Source organism: Talpa europaea (assembly GCF_964194135.1).
Source record: "Talpa europaea genome assembly, chromosome: 12".
NCBI lineage: Eukaryota > Metazoa > Chordata > Mammalia > Eulipotyphla > Talpidae > Talpa > Talpa europaea.
The window spans coordinates 63156209-63174497 of NC_140079.1; the positions used below are offsets into that span (position 1 = coordinate 63156209).

The following is an 18289-nucleotide window of genomic DNA, read 5'->3' on the forward strand; positions in this document are numbered from 1 at the left end:
TGGAAATGGGAATGCACAGATCTGTGCAGGGGTTTAATGTCTTCATGAACCTGCCCGACTGCACGGAGAGATAAGAGAAGCCTTCCCCATTGCTTTTGTCTATTTCTCTATCCTTATTCAGCTTGGCATTTCTTAAAGTCACGGTTCCATTTATTATGGGAAATGGAGGGCTTGCCATTATCTTTTTTTTTTTTTTTAAACAATTTTTTTTTTTTTTTAAGATTTATTTATTTATTTATACAAGCACTGGGTACAGTCAGAAGCGCAGGAGGGTGAGAGAATTCACCAGAGCCAGAGCGGGGAGCAGAGCAGGCAGAAGGACCGAAGTACACTGCTGAGGGGAGCAGCGGGTGGCAGGAGAGGTCTGCGCGCCATGTGGGACCCTCCTCTGGTGGCCTGGGAGCAGCTGGGGATCGAACCGGCGCCGCAGGGGCCGCGGGCAGCTTCGCAACCCAGCGCTCAACCGCTGAGCCACCGGAGAGGCCCGCCATTATCTTTTTGTTGTTGTTGTTGTTGTTGTTGTTTTGGTAAGCATTTAGTTTTTTGAAACTTCTATTCCAAAAATTGGAGTGACAGTCTTCTTCCTGTTCTTCCTTTCCAGGGGCACCTCACGCACAACAATGTCTGCTTGTCCTCGGTATTTGTGAGTGAAGATGGGCACTGGAAACTGGGAGGCATGGACACGGTCTGCAGTGTTCCTCAGGCCACCCCTGAGGTAAGGTCCTGTTCAGTCTCTGATATCTCTGAGTCTGTGGCTTTCCTGCCAGTGTTAGGGGCAGATCTTGGATTTGGAGGCTTGATTTTTTTTTTTTTTTTTTTTTTTTTGGGTCATTGCTCAGATTCATAGAGTTGAAATTTGGGATTTTATTCCTCAAAGGAGCATTATGGATTATTTCTTTTTCCTCATTTGCTAGATGAGGAGCCTGAGACTGAAAGAGGTAAAATGATTTCTTCAAATATTCTAATCAAATTTTCCTCCTTTCTGGTCCTTACCAATGATATTGCCCTTAGATGGTGCCTGGCACATAGTAGGAACTCAAAAAATGTCCACTGAGTACTTTTCCAGGTCTCCCAAAGCAATATATTATGTCCTGACGACTGAATTGGGGCCTCTGCATCCTAATTCCTCCTCATGAGCTGTGTTGCTACCGCCTGTGGCACTTGTTATAATTTGTCCGACAAAGACCTGCACGTTTCCCTCCTAGTTTGATAAGCCTTTCTAGTCTCTGTTTTATCTTCACCATTTTACATGTTGCCACCAGCCCTTTGGAAAAAGAAGAAAACACTCTTACCATAACCTTCTAATGTGACAGTGGCTCCTCCTTGTCCTGGCAGGGCCTCATTTCTCCTATTTTCTGTAGTGGCTTTCTCCGTTGGGCCTGTCCACTGTGCACCTTCATGGTCTGTTGTTCAGTTCAAATGCTCTTTCCACCATGAGACACTTCTCTGGTTGTTTCTGTTCCTTCTACTCACTTCTGTCTCAGAATTCACCTTTAGGGCCTCCCCGGTGGCGCAGCGGTTGAGCACTGGGTTGCGAAGCTGCCTGCGGCCCCTGCGGCGCCGGTTCGATCCCCGGCTGCTCCCAGGCCACCAGAGGAGGGTCCCACATGGCGCGCAGACCTCTCCTGCCACCCGCTGCTCCCCTCAGCAGTGTACTTGGGTCCTTCTGCCTGCTCTGCTCCCCGCTCTGGCTCTGGTGAATTCTCTCACCCTCCTGCGCTTCTGACTGTACCCAGTGCATGTATAAACAAAGCAAACAAACAAATAAATAAATAAAAAACATGCCTCTATTTAAAAAAAAAAAAAAAAAGAATTCACCTTTATGTCTGGTTAATGTAATGCCAGGAGGCCCTTTCTCTGGGATCTGTTCCAAAGTTCCAGGCACACAAAGCCCTGTCCAGTCTCCTGCCCAACCCCTCAGCTTTGTCTGCACTGAGCTTCTTGAGCTATACTCTGGCTCCATCTTGTGCCAAGCAGCTCAGCTGTTGGCACATGTGCTGCTTCCCTCGCCTCTTCTTCCTTCATGTGCCATTCTGTCACTGGGATGCCTTTCTCTCCTGAGCCCTGGAAAGTGTAAGGTCAAGTTGAAGTCCAACTCAGTCTCCTCCTTGGGAACCTCCTCCTACTCTTCTCCCACCTCCAACAAAATGAGTCACACCTGTGATTCGAGGACACGAGGCATTGGTAACATTCTCAGTGGTGAGCACCTGGCTGAGGCAGGGATTGCTCACATTGATTTTGTATTAATAGAGCCTTAAATGGTGTTAGGACAGATAAATAAGCTCTTCAAAAATAACCTCTGAATCTGTGAATGAATGTACTTATGTGATGGTGATTTTGTCTCTGTAGTTGTAGGGTCTCTACTTTTATAATTTATCGTGGTCTTAAAATTGATTTGGTAAGAAGGTTGATGGTTTTCTTCTGTGCTAAAAAAGCCTTCATGACTATATGCAGGATGAGGAAGTATTCCTGATTTCCTTGAGAAAATAAAATGCAACGATGCCCCTGAACAGCAGAGGGCTCTGTTAGACCAGCTTAATGGGAGAGAAAGGCTTGACTGACAACTTTTTTAGCAGGACTTGTGCTGTACTAGGCATTGTATTTGCATTTTTTAATTAGGAATATTTTAAATTTGTGTATTTAATGTGTGGTCATTACTGCTGTTTCTTTTATTACTTTTGTAACTTGATGTAAGAGATTGCTTCACCAAACACATGTATAAATTATTTCCTTCATTTATGTCTCTGTCTAGTTTCTGAGGAGTATTCAGTCAGTAAGAGACCCAGCATCTATTCCGCCTGAAGAGATGGTAAGATGATATACTGCAGATGTTACAAAGGCTTCTGTATGTAACTGACTATAAAATTACAAAAAAACCCACCAACTTTACCCACCCATTTGCTAAGTTATAGACATCTTATAATGCCTCTAGCCTTCTTCTGAAATTAATGTTTTCATCACAAGAGGGAGCATGTTTCTGGACACTATTTTTAGCTTACATTTTTAGTTGTATGTACAATTATGCTATGATGCAGACAAAATGAAATGGGTTGTTGCTTCCTGTGCTTTTCACACTAAGTCTTTGACGTGTGAGTTGGGGAAGCCACATCGTTGTCCTTTCCTGTGCTCACCCCCAAGTCTTCATCTGCATGTGTTCCCTTAGTTAGGTTCCAGGCTGTATAGAAGAGCAATTATTGATGTTATGGTTATGGTGCTGGTGAAGAAAGATTAGATTGACCAGTAAATTCAAAAACAGTTGCTCTCTCTAAACTTACAACCACTGTAAATAAACATTGATCCCCAAAGACATATTTAGAGGAAATACAAGCCCAACTGTAAACTTAAGTGTAGATCTAAGGCTTGAAATAACTCAGGTTTATCTAAATCAGTACTGTGTTTATATATTAGTGTTTTTTGAATCAATTTGTGGGTTTTAAATTAATTTAGGTGTCCTGGCTAGCATTTTGGGGGGAAAAGGAATAAAATAGAAAATATCCTTGGGCATCTCAGGAATGATGATAATAAGGCTAAGTATTGCTTTATGAAGCTTTGATTTCCATTATATGTGTATTTGTATGTGTGTGTACTGCACGGATACAGTAATAACAACAAGTGTTTTACTCTGGGTTGCAGTGAAAAATATTTTTGAAAGCTACAGACACAAACCATATCTGACCAGCATTTTTTTTGTGCTTTCATTTAATATTTTAAAATCGTTGATAAATTCCTCTCACTAATAAGTTTAAGAGTCTATAAATTACTGTGATATTTTGTGGTTATTTTGGGGTATAATAAATGCAAAAATGGGAGAAATGCTTCAGAGAAGATTAGAAAATTTTTATAAGGAAGATTCTCTCATTTTAATGGTCTTTTCTGCTTTTAGTCTCCAGAATTCACAACTCTGCCAGAGTCTCATGGACATGCCCGGGATGCCTATTCATTTGGGACATTGGTGGAAAGTTTGCTCACAGTCTTAAATGAACAGGGTGAGTTAGAGTTATACTACTACATCCACAGAGTAAAGGAAAAACCACCCAGGGCCTGTCCTTTGTGCAAAGGACTTTAGTCTTTAATCATGGAAAGAACCTTTTGGTTACCAACTAACTTATTGAGGGCAGATCTTCACAGCAGTGAGGAGAGCAGCTCTGAGTGTCTTTAGTTTGCACTCTTAGAAGAATTTTAAATGGGAAGCAGTCAGAACCATGTCTGTCAGCATCATGTGTTACTGTATTACTCATTGGGACTGGCATTTGTGGTCCAAAGATATTTCATTATTGAGCCAGCCAATAAGTAAATGAATACTGTTATCGATTTATATGTAGGAATCTGAAGAAGAGATTCAAAAATTTTTCATTTCTAAATCAAGTTTAACCTTGTTTGATCTTTATTCCTTCAGTTCTGGGTTTTCTTTTTTTCTTCTTGATGTAATTTACTCATTACAATTTTTTTTTCTTTCATTGCTCCTTAAGCCCAGGCTTCTGAATACATTGCTTTCTTCTTTCTTCTGACTTCTCTAATGGCATGCTTGGTAGCCTGCCTCACTCTCCTCTAACCACTCCAGGCCCCCAGTTGTCCCACAGTACAGAATGAGGGGGCACCTGTCACATTCAGCCCCTCACTGGCTTGTATCTTGCATTGCTGAAGCTTATGTAGACCTAACATAGTTCCTCTGCCTGGTTTACGCAGATTCTGAAGTTATAAACACCCTTCAGCTCTAAGTTATCCCAGCCTAGATACTTAAGGATTAAACCCAAGGTCCCTAAGACATCCCTTGTGGGAAATAAACTCACTTCTCTTCACCATGTGGCTATTACATACCATCCTTAGGAGAATCAAAAATGCAGTCGCTCAAATAACTTTATGTGTTCTACAGGTGAGTTGCACTGGTTGAAGAGGCCCTCACACCTGCCACTTATTAACCTCCTTTAGGCCTGAGCTGAGCTAACACTGACAGGAAATGAGAGGGCACAAAAGGGGAGGTGCAGGGGGTGGGGCTGGAGTTGTTGGCAGGACAATTTTCTACACCTGCTGAGGAGTTGGGCTTAAGGCAAGCAGGAAGCTCTTCAGCAACAGCCAGGGCTCTGTTTGTTTGGGCTTTTACAGGTTGGTTTTTGCTCTCGTCAGTCTCCTGCTATAGAGGCCCTGAAAAGAGGGAGAAGGCATTGGAAACTAACTGTAGCTCTGGATTTCAGTTTCAGCGGATGTTCTTTCCAGTTTTCAACAGACCTTGCACTCAACTTTGCTGAATCCCATTCCAAAATGTCGGCCAGCGCTCTGCACCTTACTGTCCCATGACTTCTTCAGGTGAGGGCTCTAGTGTGACGCTGGCTGCATCCTGTCACCTTTGCCTGCTCCCTCCCTTACCGGATGTTCTGTGCCAGTGGTGGGGGAGGGGGACCAAAAGGTGCCATTCCCTTTGTTGTCTTTGCTAATTATTAGAAGAGACTGAGTTATGTCCACAAGAGACAACAGAGGGAGAAATAAATTGGGTTTTTATAACAAACAGATGGGAAGTTAATAGAAATCTTTCACTGTCATGAAGACAAGGGTCTGCAAATGATAGGTTTAGGCTGTAATTTAGAGCTTCAGATTGTGAAGAAGCTGGGCTGTGTCCATTGGTTACAGTTGTAAGTTAATTTAGAAAGTAAACACAGTCTCTCCTTCCTGCTGCCAGCGTCTTATAGATTTGAATTCATTATTGAATTTTTCCTTGTTGGGGGCGGAAACCAGCCTGTTTTCTCTTTAAGGAGAAGCTTGCTTGCTTTGTTTAGCCAAAGGGAAGGAAGAGCAAAAAAGTAGAGTTAGAGAGAGGGCACAGTGTAACTTTCTTTCTTTGGGTTCAAACATATTTTTCAGCCTCTGCATGGATTCATTCTACATGCATGACTTTTTTAAGCAAGGTCAATATTCTGTCAGTTTTGAAACTAAAATTCCTGTGTCTTTAAATTGGAGAACCTGGGAAAAGCTGATACTATCCCTGGAGGGGAAATTATCTCTAGGGATGGTGGACATCCCTAGAGATATTGGGAGGGTGGGGCGTGGGCATATTATTAAACAAGGAGAGGGGATAGTTTTACTGCAGTTACTATTTGTCATTTATGTTTCAAAGAGACAAGTCTTTTTTTTAGTCTTTTAACCAAAGTATTTTAACGTCCTTTTGGGTGACTCATAATAGTAATTTATTTACCATGATATAGTCTGTATAACGAATAATCCTATGTAGCAAGTGGGTCCTGTCATCACTGTGTGTTAAGAGTTCTTTACTAAGAATTGTATTTTAAATAAAAAGGGGGGCCTCCCCGGTGGCGCAGCAGTTGAGCGCTGAGTTGCAAAGCTGCCCGCAGCCTCTGCAGCGCTGATTCATTCCCCGGCCGCCTGGTGACGGTCCCACATGGCGCGCAGACCTCTCCTGCCGCCCGCTGCTCCCCTCAGCAGTGTACTTCGTCAGTCTGCCTGCTCTGCTCTCCGCTCTGACTCTGGTGAATTCTCTCACCCTCCCGCGCTTCTGACTGTACCCAGTGCTTGTATAAATAAATCTAAAAAAAAAAAAAAAAAAGGGCCTCCCCGGTGGCGCAGCGGTTGAGCACTGGGTTGCGAAGCTGCCCGCAGCCTCTGCAGCGCCGGTTCAATCCCCGGCTGCTCCCCGGCCACCGGAGAAGGGTCCCACATGGCGCGCAGACCTCTCCTGCCACCCGCTGCTCCCCTCAGCAGTGTACTTGGGTCCTTCTGCCTGCTCTGCTCCCCGCTCTGGCTCTGGTGAATTCTCTCACCCTCCCGCGCTTCTGACTGTACCCAGTGCATGTATAAGCAAAACAAACAAACAAACAAATAAAACATGCCTCTATTTAAAAAAAAAAATCAGAAAAATTAAAAAAATAAAAATAAAAAGGGGAGGGCCTCCCTGGTGGCACAGGGATTGGGGACAGCGCTATCAAGCTATCGCTAGCCACTGCAGCATGAGTTCTATCCCCGGCCAGTTAGGGAGCAATCCACATGGCACAGCAGACCTCTCCTGCCTCGCCTGCTACTCCCCTCAGCAGTGTATTTCAGTAGATCTGCCTGTTCAACGCCTCACTCTCTCTGGTCAGTCCTCTCACACACCCCCACCCCACCGCACCTCTGGCTTACACCTGGTCTTTGTATGCATAAGTAAATAAATCTTTTAAAAAATAAATAAATGGGGAATAGGAAAGCTAAAGAACACCAATTCCCCCTTCTCCAAATCTCCATGAGGAGCAAACCCAGCTTTGGGCAGCAGAAGAACCAGGGCTGAGTCCCTTGCTAAGGCAGCTAAGCCAATTTGATTAGGTCTGAGTTAAAACATTTGCGCTTTTTCTAGGCTGCAGAGCAGAGGGAAACAGGTGTTGCTATGTTATGTGGAGCCACAGGGGGCTGCTATGCTGACTGTGGGCTGAGGAGGTGGATGGTGGGGCATACTGTGAGCATCCTTAAGCAAAACTGCCCCCCAAGGCTTCATGCCTTTAGCTACCCTGCAGGAAACTGATCCCTCCTTTCACCCTCTGCCCTGCCTCACTGAAAAAATGAAGGACTCTCTGCAGGAGAGAGAAGTTCTGTGACATGGAATTGTACCAGAAAGTCCTCTACCCCCAACCTTCTTTAATTTTTAACTTCACCAAAGGAAACTTGAGAATCAATAACTTGTTTTGTAATGGTAATGTCATTTCTTCAGTATATTTATTTTTAAAATTCTCTTACATCGTCAGTTTTTGGACAGTGTTTGATTTCTCCTCTTAAGTGTAGTCCCCGTAGTTCTTCCACTACCACACCATCTGTGATCCACCTCCATTGTCCCTGTGCTGTTTCCTCCCTTGTTTTGACCCCTCACCCTCCCCTCCTGTATGCTTGAAATCTATGGTCAGCTTGCAAGTTTTATCTTTTACCTGGCCATTTGTTTGGTTCCTCTGTATTCTGCATATAAGTAAAATCATCTGAAGTCAGTCCTGACTGACTTTGCTTAGCATATTCCCTTCCCTCTCCATCCATGTTGCTGCAGATGGCTTGAGGTTTTTTTTTTTGGTTTTTTTTTTTCTTGATCATTGAGTAGTATTCCATTGTGTGTATATACCACATTTTCTTGATCATTTGGGGACATTTAGCTTGTTTCCATATTTTGGCTATTGTAAATAGTGCTACAGTAAACATAGTGCAGGTTTCCTTTCAAATTAGTGTTTTTATATTCTTTGGGTAGATTCCTAGGTGTGGAATAGCTGAGTTGTATGGTAAATACATCTTCAGTGTTTTGAGGAACCTTCACACTGCTTTCCATAGTGGCTGGACTAGTTTAGCATAAGAGGATTCCTTTTTTCCTCCACATCCTCACGAGCACTTGTTTCTGTTTTGTTGTTGTTGTTGTTATTTTTAAGTATGGGTCATTCTCACAGGTGTGAAGTGGTATCTTCACTGTGATTTTGATTTGCAGTTCCCTGATAATAGGTGAGGTTTTTAAAATCAAAAATATTTTTAAAATTTATTATGTCATGGAATATTTTGCCTATGTTTTCTTCTATATATTTTATGGTTTCAGGTTTTACATCCAAGTCTTTTATCCATTTTGAGTTGATTTTTGTGTATGGTGTGAGATAGTAATCTAGTTTCATTCCTTTGCATGTGGCAGTCCAGTTTTCCCAGTGTTATAGGGCAGCCCCGATATTGAACGGGTTGCCTGGCTGTGGGTCCTCACCCGCACGCTTACAAGGGACTTATTAATACTCCACTACAGGCACACACAAAAGGTTAATAAAAGGTTTATTTACAAGGGAAAAGGAAATAAGGAAAATGTACAACTCAGGGAGAAAATAGGGAAATAAAGTCTTTAATGTGTCCTACCCGATCCGCTGACCTGGAAACCCAAAAAGCACTCTCTGAGCTGGCCGGACGGCTGCGAGCTGGCGGAGAGCCAAAATGGGGGACCCCCCTCCAAAGCCCACGTGTCTGGCTTTATACCAACCTGGCTGCTTAACCCCACCCTCAGGTCCCAGCCACCTTCCCTTTGGTGGTGATGGGATTTGGAGTTCCCAGTGTCTTTGGCTTTGGCCTGGGGTGGGGGTGGAGTCCACAAAGCCTGTATGGAATTAGCTTTAGGACATCTTTTCCCCCCTAACAATTCCCCCCTTTCACTTTATGTCCCCCTAACACCAGCACCGTTTGTTAAAGAGGCTTTCCTTGTTCCAATGTATATTCTTTGCTCTTTGGTCACAGATTAGTTGACTGTATATGTGTGATTTTATTTTTGAGCTTTCAATTTGATTCCATTGGTCTGTGTGTTTGTTTTTGTTCCAGTACCATGCTGTTTATTATGGCTTTTTAGTATAGTTTGAAGTCTGGGCATATACTGCCACCATTATTCCTTGGAGAGCTTTGACTGTCCATATGAATTTCAGCAATATTTGTTTCATTTCTTTGAAGAATGCCATTGAAATTTTTACTAGAATTGCATTGAATCTATAAATTTCTTTTGGTCAAACGGCCATTTTGATAAATTCTTCCAATCAGCAGGGAATGGCTTTCCATTTCTTTGTGTCTTCTGTTTTTTCAACAGAGTTTTATAATTTTCCTTATATAGGTATTTAACCTCCTTGTTAGGTTTATTCCCAGATATTGATTTTTTTTTTTTTTGGTACAGTTGTAAATGGATGATTTTCTTAAATTCTTCCTCTTCAGAGTGATTGTTTTTGTGTATTAATTTTGAAACCTGCTACTAGACTCAACTCGTTTATTGTTTTAGTTTTTCTGTGGATTTTTTCAGGTTTTCTATATAATATCATCTGCAAATAATGATTTTTTTTACTTCCCAATTTGGATTCTTTTTATGTCTTTCTCGTGCATAATTACTCTACCCAGGATTCACAGTTTTATACTGACGAGCTGTGGTGAGAGTGGACATCCTGGCTTGTTCCAGATCTTAGTGGAAAGGTTTTCAGTTTTCCACCATTGAGAATGATGTTAGCTGTGAGTTTGTTATATATGGCTTGTATTATGTAAAGATAAATTCCTTTTATTCCAGGTTTTTTTAAAGGGCCTTCATCATAATGGATGTTGAACTTTTTCAAATGCTTTCTTGGCATCTATTGATATGATCACATAGTTTTTTTATTTTTGTTGTGATGAATTGTGTTAATTGATTTCTGGATGTTGAACCATCCTTGTGTCCCTGGAATAAATCCCACTTGGTCATAGTGTGTGATCCTTTTAATGCATTGTTGGATTCAATTTGCTAAGACTTTATTAAAGATTTTATCACTCGTGTTCACTAGGGAGATTGGTATGTAGTTTCTTTTTTGTGTTGTCTTTCTTTGGTTTTGGTATTAGTGTGATGTTGGGCTTATAAAATGTTTTTGGTAGTAAGCCTTCTTTCAGTTTTTTTGAAAACTTTTTTGCAGGGTAGGCATTAGTTCATCCTTGACCGTTTGGTAGAACTTGTTTGTGAAACGATCTGGTCCTGGATTTTGTTTTTCTTAGAGGGTTTTGATTACTGTTTCAATTTTCTTGCTTGTAATTGGTTTTCAGGTTTTCTGTTTCTTCTTTATTCAGTTTTGGGTAATTATATAATTCTAGGAACTTGTCCTTCTCATCTAGCTTGTTGAACTTGTTTGCATATAAATGTTCATAATTACCTCTAATTATCATCTGGGTTTCTGCTGTGTCTGTTGTAATTTCTTCTCTTTCATTTATGATCTATTTATTTGCGTTTTCTCCCTCTTTTTTCTTTTAAGCCTGGCTAGGGATTTATCTATTTTGTTTATTCTAAGAACCAGTTTTTGGTTTCATTGAGTTTTTGGATTCTTTTTAAATTTATATTTCACTTATTTCTGCTTTAATTTTTATTTCCTCCTACTGGCTTTTGGTCCCCCCCCCCCCTCCTTTTCTAGTTCCTTGAGATGGGACAGTAAGTTGTTTCTTTGGATTCTTTCTTGTTTCCTGTATTTTTTTAAGATTTATTTATTTATGCAAGAATCTGGTACAGACCAGATACGTGGGAGGGTGAGAGGATTCACCAGAGACAGAGTGGGGAACAGAACAGGCAGACTGACGAAATACAATGCTGAGGGGAGTAGCGGGTGAGACAGGAGAGGTCTGCCGTGCCATGTGGGTATCTCCCTGGCCTGCTGGGAATTGAACCTGCACTGCAGAGGCTGCGGACAACCTCACAGCACTGCGCTCACCCAACGCACCACCAGGGAGGCCCTCTTTCTTGTTTCTTGACGTTGGCCTGTATTGCTATGTACTTCTCCCCTCTTAATACTGCTATTGCTGTGTCCCATTTGTTCTGGAAGATAGAGTTCTCATCATTTGTCTCAAGGTATTTTTTTATTTCTTTATTCATTAACCCAGTAGTCTTTTTTTTCTTTTTTAAAGATTTATTTATTTATTTATACAAGCACTGGGTACAGTTAGAAGCGCAGGAGGGTGAGAGAATTCACCAGAGCCAGAGGGGAGAGCAGAGCAGGCGGACTGACAAAGCACACTGCTGAGGGGAGCAGCGGGCGGCAGGAGAGGTCTGCGCGCCATGTGGGACCCTTGCCCTGTGGCCAGGGATCGAACCGGCGCTGCAGAGTCTGCAGGCAACTTCGCAACCCAGCACTCAACCGCTGTGCCACTGGGGAGGCCCAACCTAGTAGTCTTTCAATAGCGTATTGTTCAGTCTCCATGTAATGGGGGATCTCCTTGCTTTCTTATTGTAGTTGATTTCTAGTTTGATACCTTTAAGGTCACAGAAGATACTTGGTATAATTTCAATCTTCATGTAATTGTTGATTTTTTTTTTTTTTTTGTGACCCAGTATGTGATTGATCCAGGAAAATTATCCATATGCAGTTTCCTATAGATATCTGCTAGGCCCTTGTGGTCTAGATCTTTGTTTAGGGCTATTGTGTCCATGTTTATTTCTGACTCATTGATTTGTCTGTTGGTGAGTGTGGGCTGTTGAAGTCTCTGCCGCATGTATTGTCTCCAATGTCTGTTTTCAGAGATGATGGTAATTGTCTAATATATTTGGTGCTCCCTCATTTGAGTATATATTGATGAGTGTTAATGTCTTCCCAGTGTATTGTCCCTGTGATTGTTATAAAGTGTCCATCTGTGTATCCTCACCTTTTTTATTTTTTTAGCTTGAAGTCTATTTTATCTGATAAAAGTATGGCTATTGCTGCCTTCTTTAGGGGGGTCATTTGCTTGTCAATTGTTTTCCAGTCCTTTACTTTCAGTCTGTGTTTATTTTTAAAACTTGTGCTTCCTGGAGGCAGCAGAGTTTGGATTCTGTTCTGTAATCCAGAATATTGCTTTGTGCCTTTTTATTGGTGAGTTTAGTCCATTAAAATTTAGAGTGGTTATTGACACATATAAGTCTGTTACTTCCATTTAGTTTATTATTTTGTGGTTTTATTTAACTCCTTGTTGAGTTTCCTGTTCATTCCTCTGTTGATTTAGATCCTGAGACTCCTTATATTTCTCGGAGTGGGGGTTAGTAGTAGCAACTTCCTAAAGATTTTGTTTATCTGAGAAGGTCCTTATTTTTTACTCAGATTGGAAGGAGAGATTTGCAGGATATTCTTGGCTGGCATCTTTGTCTTGTAGTTTTTTGAATATGTCACTCCATTCTCTTCATGCGTTAGTGTTTCTTCAGAGAAGCCTGATGTTAGCCTAATCGATTTTCCTTTGGTTATCTGTTACTTTCCTGTTACTGGCTTCATTTTATTTTATTTTATTTTATTTTATTTTTGGTCTTGGACTCTTAGAAGCTTTACTACTGTGTCTTGCAGTTTTCATGTTATTTGATAGTTTAGTGTCTTTCTAGCTTCCTGTATGTGTTTCATTTCCTTCACTTATGGGTCAGTGATGTCCTCAAATAGCTTTTCAGCTCCCTTGTCTCTTTCTTTTCTATCTGGGATACCTATGACCCTTATAGTTCCTTCCCTTATGGTGTCAGATAATTCTTAGTTTCTTCATTCTTTTTCCTTTGTATCTCTCTCCTTTTCTTTCTTGCTTCTTTTCGTATCTGTATTTTCAAGAATATTGATTCATTCTTCCATATCATTTATTCTGTTTCCATGACTTTTCCCAGTTTTTATTTCCTCCATTGATATTTTTATATCCTGCAGTTCCTTTATTTTCTTATTTAAGGTTCAATCTTGATCTTCTGTTTGTTGATAATGTTTTTCATAGCTTTTATTAGGATTTACAATTTATTTATGCATAGAACTGTGGTGTAGGCCAGAGGTGGTGGGGGGAGGGGGTAAGAGGATTTCCCAGAGACAGAGTGGGGAGTAGAACAGACGGATCTGCTGAGGGGAGCAGCAGGTGAGACAGGAGAGTTCTGCTGTGTCATGTGAGTAGCTCCCTGGCTGGGGATCGAACTTGTGCTATAGTGGCTGCTGATAGCTTCTTAGTGCTGAGACTTAACCCCTTGTGCCACCAGGGAGGCCCACTCATAGCATTCCTTTCCTTCTTTGCTCTTCTCATATATCTCTTTCTGTGATGTTTATGTTGTTGAAGTTTGTTTACTATCTTAATTATGGCAATTTTGAATTCTTCATCTGACAGGAAGAATTCTTCCATGTCAGAGTTGTAGAGTTCTGGAGATTAATTTTTTGCTCCATAATATATCATTATCTGAGAGCTTGCTTGATCATTTTTTTCCTTCTCCCTGTTGTTTGCTTTGGGTTTGCTCTGTTGTAGTTGAGGCTTTTGTTGTGTGTGAGTCTTTCTCCCCCCACTACTCTGGGTGCTTACATAATAGTGGACACAGCTACTGAGGCCTTGTAGGATGCAGGGTGGTCCTAGACCACCCTTCCCGGAAGCACTTCCAGGCCTTGTTCTGGTGGTTCGGGGGATGGCTGGATTTAGAGGCTGAGTTGCTGGGACCTTACTTCACCCAGGAGTGGAGGCTTAGGCCTGTTTCTGATGGCCAGGAGGGCAGAGGGTTGCTGAAGATCTCTGATAAAGGAGGGGGCTGTATGCAGCTGAGCACTTAAGGGGGTACACTTCCCCTTGCAGCTAGGGGCGAGAGGTGTAAAGCTAGGTCCTACAAGGCCACAAGTGGGGCTTCTGCCTGCTCCTGAGGAGCTGATGGCTAAGCCTGGAGTCAGGGGTGTTTTACCCAGGGGTTGCCTAGAGTCCCCGATGTAGAGCAACGTTGTGTGAGGCCCAGGCTGGGGCACCTGTCTACTGTGAGGCCCAGGCTGGGGCACCTGTCTACTGGGAGGCACTGGCGCCTAAGTGCCGAGTGGGATGCACTTCCCAGTGTGGCTGGGGGCCCAAGGTGAAAAACTATGTCCTGCAAAACCCCAATTCGGACTTTTGTCTGCTCCTGAGGAGCTGATGGCTGGGCCTAGAGTTGGGGGTGCTTACTGTAGGGGTTGCTGATACAGAGTACGACCCTGCAAAGCCAGGCTGGGGCACCTGTCTGCTAGGAGGCTCTGAGTTTATTTTATTTAACCACATCCTATTATAGTGAACAGTTTGGGTGATGATGATTAAAACCACAAAGTGTGTTAACAAGTATATGCATGTGTTTAATAAGTGTATATACTTTTCACAGATCTCTGATAACCTTAAAATAGTACTTCTCTGTGGACTTTTTCCATAGTATTTCCTTATATGCCTGCTTACTCATGGAGTGTTCTAACTGGCATAGGGGAATGCCCCTGCTGAACATAACAACATGACTGGGACACTTGCATATTTAACATGCCTTTTCTAATCTTATCCTGCGGTTTTTTGTTTCTGTTTTTTAACCTTTTTGGCATGTAGGAATGATTTCCTAGAAGTGGTGAATTTCTTGAAAAGTTTAACATTGAAGAGTGAAGAGGAAAAAACTGAATTCTTCAAGTAAGTTGAGAAAGTTAGCATTGCACCTTAAAATTCAGTGAATTGGACTAAGTCCATGTAACCACTTCAGTTATTCAGGTCAGACATTTGGTTTCTCTAATCACGTTTATTGAGCATTTCTTAAAGGTCAGGCGCTCTACAAAACTCTGGGATAGACAGTTCTGCTGAAGCAAAAATAACAGATTAAAAACAGTGATAGAGCTTGCTGGGCACCCGAGAACACAGGAAGGTGGAGGTTAAATAAGAGGCCCGCAAAATCGTGGTGCTGGGAAGGGAGGTGGGCATGAGAAAATAGATGTAGACCACTTTGTCGCTAGTGGCCTCAGGGCCTGAAGGAGACAATGCATGTCCTGGCCCGTTTCCTAGAAATCAGGAGGCAAGACTATCTGCTGAGGGTGAATGTACAGTGAGTGGGGTATTATTACTATAAATATTACTACTATTACTAGATATCACTATTAATATCTAATCTGTTTTTACATGTATTATTTCAACACATTTAATAACAAAAGCCTGTATTTTATTTACTGTGGAAACTTTAGAGAATGTAATATGCTGTGTTTTCAATTTGGGAAGGTTCCCTTGAAGACGAGAAAGCCTCTGACTTATTAGGGGAAAAGGAGGACATGTTTGCTCTAAGGGGACATGTGTCGGAAGTTTTTCCTAGTGTGGCCTGTAGGTCGTCTGCCTGCTGATGGGCGGGCCTTGCCTCCGCCTTCTGCTTGTTGCTTCAACACCAAGGCATCAACCTGTCCCATTCCTAGCTACATTTCTAAATGCAAATCTTTGGTGGAAGTGGCAGAGGTCATATGGGTCTGAACCCTAGCAGTGAGTTGATTGTGTGTCACCAGTGTCTCAGGCGCTCCTTTTTGCCCTCAGGTTTCTGCTGGACAGAGTCAGCTGCTTATCAGAGGAATTGATAGCGTCACGGTTAGTGCCCCTTCTGCTTAATCAGTTGGTGTTTGCAGAGCCAGTAGCTGTTAAGAGCTTTCTTCCTCATCTGCTTGGCCCCAAAAAAGGTGAATTTTTTTCAAGGAATTTGGGGATTATTAGTCCATATTTGAAGAGTAAGATTATTATACAATGAGGTTAATGTATGGTTCTAAAAATGGAGCCATAACTGGTATAACTTCGACTCAAACCTGGGTACCAAAGCCCACAGGATAAATATGGAGCATCTTCTGGGGAGTCAGATTTGCAATTGAGTCTTATTAACATACACACAGGAGACTAGACTCTGAAATGCATGTGCAGAATTGAGCTAAGAGCACATCTTCAGGAAACTCATGCATCTGCAGTGAATCATTTAGGCCTGTGCCTCCTGACTTCCCAAAGGTGATCCATTTGTTTTGTTTGCCCTGGAAAGATCAAAAAGCACAGATCATTTTACTTGGAGCTTCAGTTTCTTTCCCTGAACGTGAAATGAGGTTCTTGCCTTGCAACTTTATAGAACGACAGAGGGAACACATCAGGTTAGGGCATAGAGCACTAATATGATCTTGTGGAATTTTGAGTTCCATAGACTTGTGCTTTCAAGAATTTATTTTCTGAAAAGATCTCAAACCCACATAGCAGTGTTACACAGCTACTGTTTACAGTGTAGGATGTCCTTCTGTCTGTATTTTGCTGTTATTCCTGAGCCATGGATTTGCCTTTATCACTCCTCCATCCCGTTACTCAGTAGATCTTACGTTGGAGTGCGCCTCTGAGCCACTTAGGGAGCTTTAAAGTGTGCCTGGAGGCCTCGCCACTGGTTTGGCAGAGCCAGGGCAGGGTCCTCTCTCTATTCCTCAAGTTCCCAAATGATCTGAAACGGGTCCCTGTGTGATAAGCTCTCCCCTGACTGCTAGGTGGAGAGGCTTCTCCAGCTCCAAGTTCTGTGGTAGAGTTTAACATCGCCTGGCCTTGCAGTAAACCTAGTATATGAAGTTCCTTACTGATTAAACTTTAATGCATAAGAGTTATTCACTCAGGAGTCTATTAAAATACATGCTTTCTTTGTAGTACTTTAAGTATGATGTAGTATTTCAGAAACCCTTCTACAAGGTGGAGTGTGCTAAGTGTAATTAAGTCTTCAGTGATTTGGGGTCAACAAATTTTGTTTGGGTCTTAAGACTTTAGAAGAGGACGTCTACATGTTACGAATGCTCCTTTCACTGAAACATCCATCTGTTTTTCCATCTGTAACCACCTCTGATCTGGGGGGTAGACAGTGCACAGGGAGACACCCCTTGCCTGCTCTCACCAGCCCTGTTCCAGTCGCGGGTGATCCCCGTGCTGCTGCAGCTGTTCGAGGTCCACGAGGAGCACGTGCGGATGGTGCTGCTGTCCAACCTGGAGGCCTACGTGGGCCACTTCTCGCAGGAGCAGCTGAAGAAAGTCATCTTGCCTCAGGTCAGAGACAACGGGCCGGGCAAAGGCAGGCGCGAGGAGAGGGGGCCAAAGGGAGGGTGGGCAGATTGGGGGCCATTCAGGCACGACCTTAGAAACCGTGGAAGCAGCAGTTTGGTCTAAAAGCCCGCTGGAATGCAAAGGGCTGAGTTGAAATTGCATTTCTAATTCCTTACACACAGAGCAATCAAACGGACGTATTTGGTCTTAACTTGAGAAAAGTATCATTCCGTTTAAGTACTTGGGGGAAAGAACAAAAGTCATTTGTGGGATGTTTTCCATATGTGCACCATAAACTGTGAGGGTCCATAATTACTATAAACTTAGAGGAACGTATACTTATTCACAGATAATGGTTTTTCAGCCTGTTTATTAGCCATCAGAGGGAGTTCTGTTAGGGTTTGCCACCCGAGAGCTTCAGGTTTGTATTTTTTTCCTGTGGCTGGTGTAACAAATGACCACAGGCTAGTGAGACTTAAAACTTTGGGAAAAGTCCCAACTCTCGGTGTCAACAGGACCACTGAAGGCACTGAGGAGGTAGCTCCAGCACGCCTGAGCATTTGTTGGCTGTAGCTGTGCAACTAAAATCTGTTGTCTCATGGCCTTTTCCCCCGTGTCTGTCTGTAAGATCACTAGTCATTGGATTTAGAGCCCAATCTTCGACTCAGTACAAGAGTATAAAAGCTGTTGTCAGTCACATGGTATCTTTCAAACAGTTGGCTTTCCTATGAAAGGACTGTAGGGCCTGGTTTTATGCCAGGTCTTATATATAGTTATTGGGGCAGAGGTAGGTAACACACTCTCTGTTTTCAAGGAGCCAAAGGTGGAAAAGGTAGATGTTTTGTTATCTGTTGAGTGTAACCACCCCAACACCGAGGGTGAAACAGCAAACATTTTGTTAATTCTCATCATGGTTTGGATCAGCTGGGCTCAGCATGGTGTCAGATGAGGCAGCACACAACTGGGACCCCCCCAGGGCTGACACGTCCTTGGAGGGGGTGCCCAAAAGGTTGGGCATAGCTGCAACATGGGGATAGTGGGCCTCTTCCTC

General features: G+C 42.6%; 1 protein-coding gene across 2 annotated transcripts in view; it reads left to right on the plus strand.

The window, feature by feature from the left end:
- SCYL3 (SCY1 like pseudokinase 3) overlaps window positions 1-18289 on the plus strand; it is a gene marked incomplete at both ends in the record, with an annotated part of 29285 nt that overhangs the window by 5113 nt on the left and 5883 nt on the right. For both annotated transcript variants that reach the window (XM_084251522.1, XM_084251523.1), the window contains 7 exons: window positions 602-715; window positions 2753-2809; window positions 3884-3986; window positions 5193-5304; window positions 14770-14847; window positions 15727-15866; window positions 17057-17241. In XM_084251522.1, coding sequence (XP_084107648.1) covers window positions 602-715; window positions 2753-2809; window positions 3884-3986; window positions 5193-5304; window positions 14770-14847; window positions 15727-15866; window positions 17057-17241 — 789 coding nt within the window. The remainder of the gene's footprint in view (window positions 1-601; window positions 716-2752; window positions 2810-3883; window positions 3987-5192; window positions 5305-14769; window positions 14848-15726; window positions 15867-17056; window positions 17242-18289) is intronic.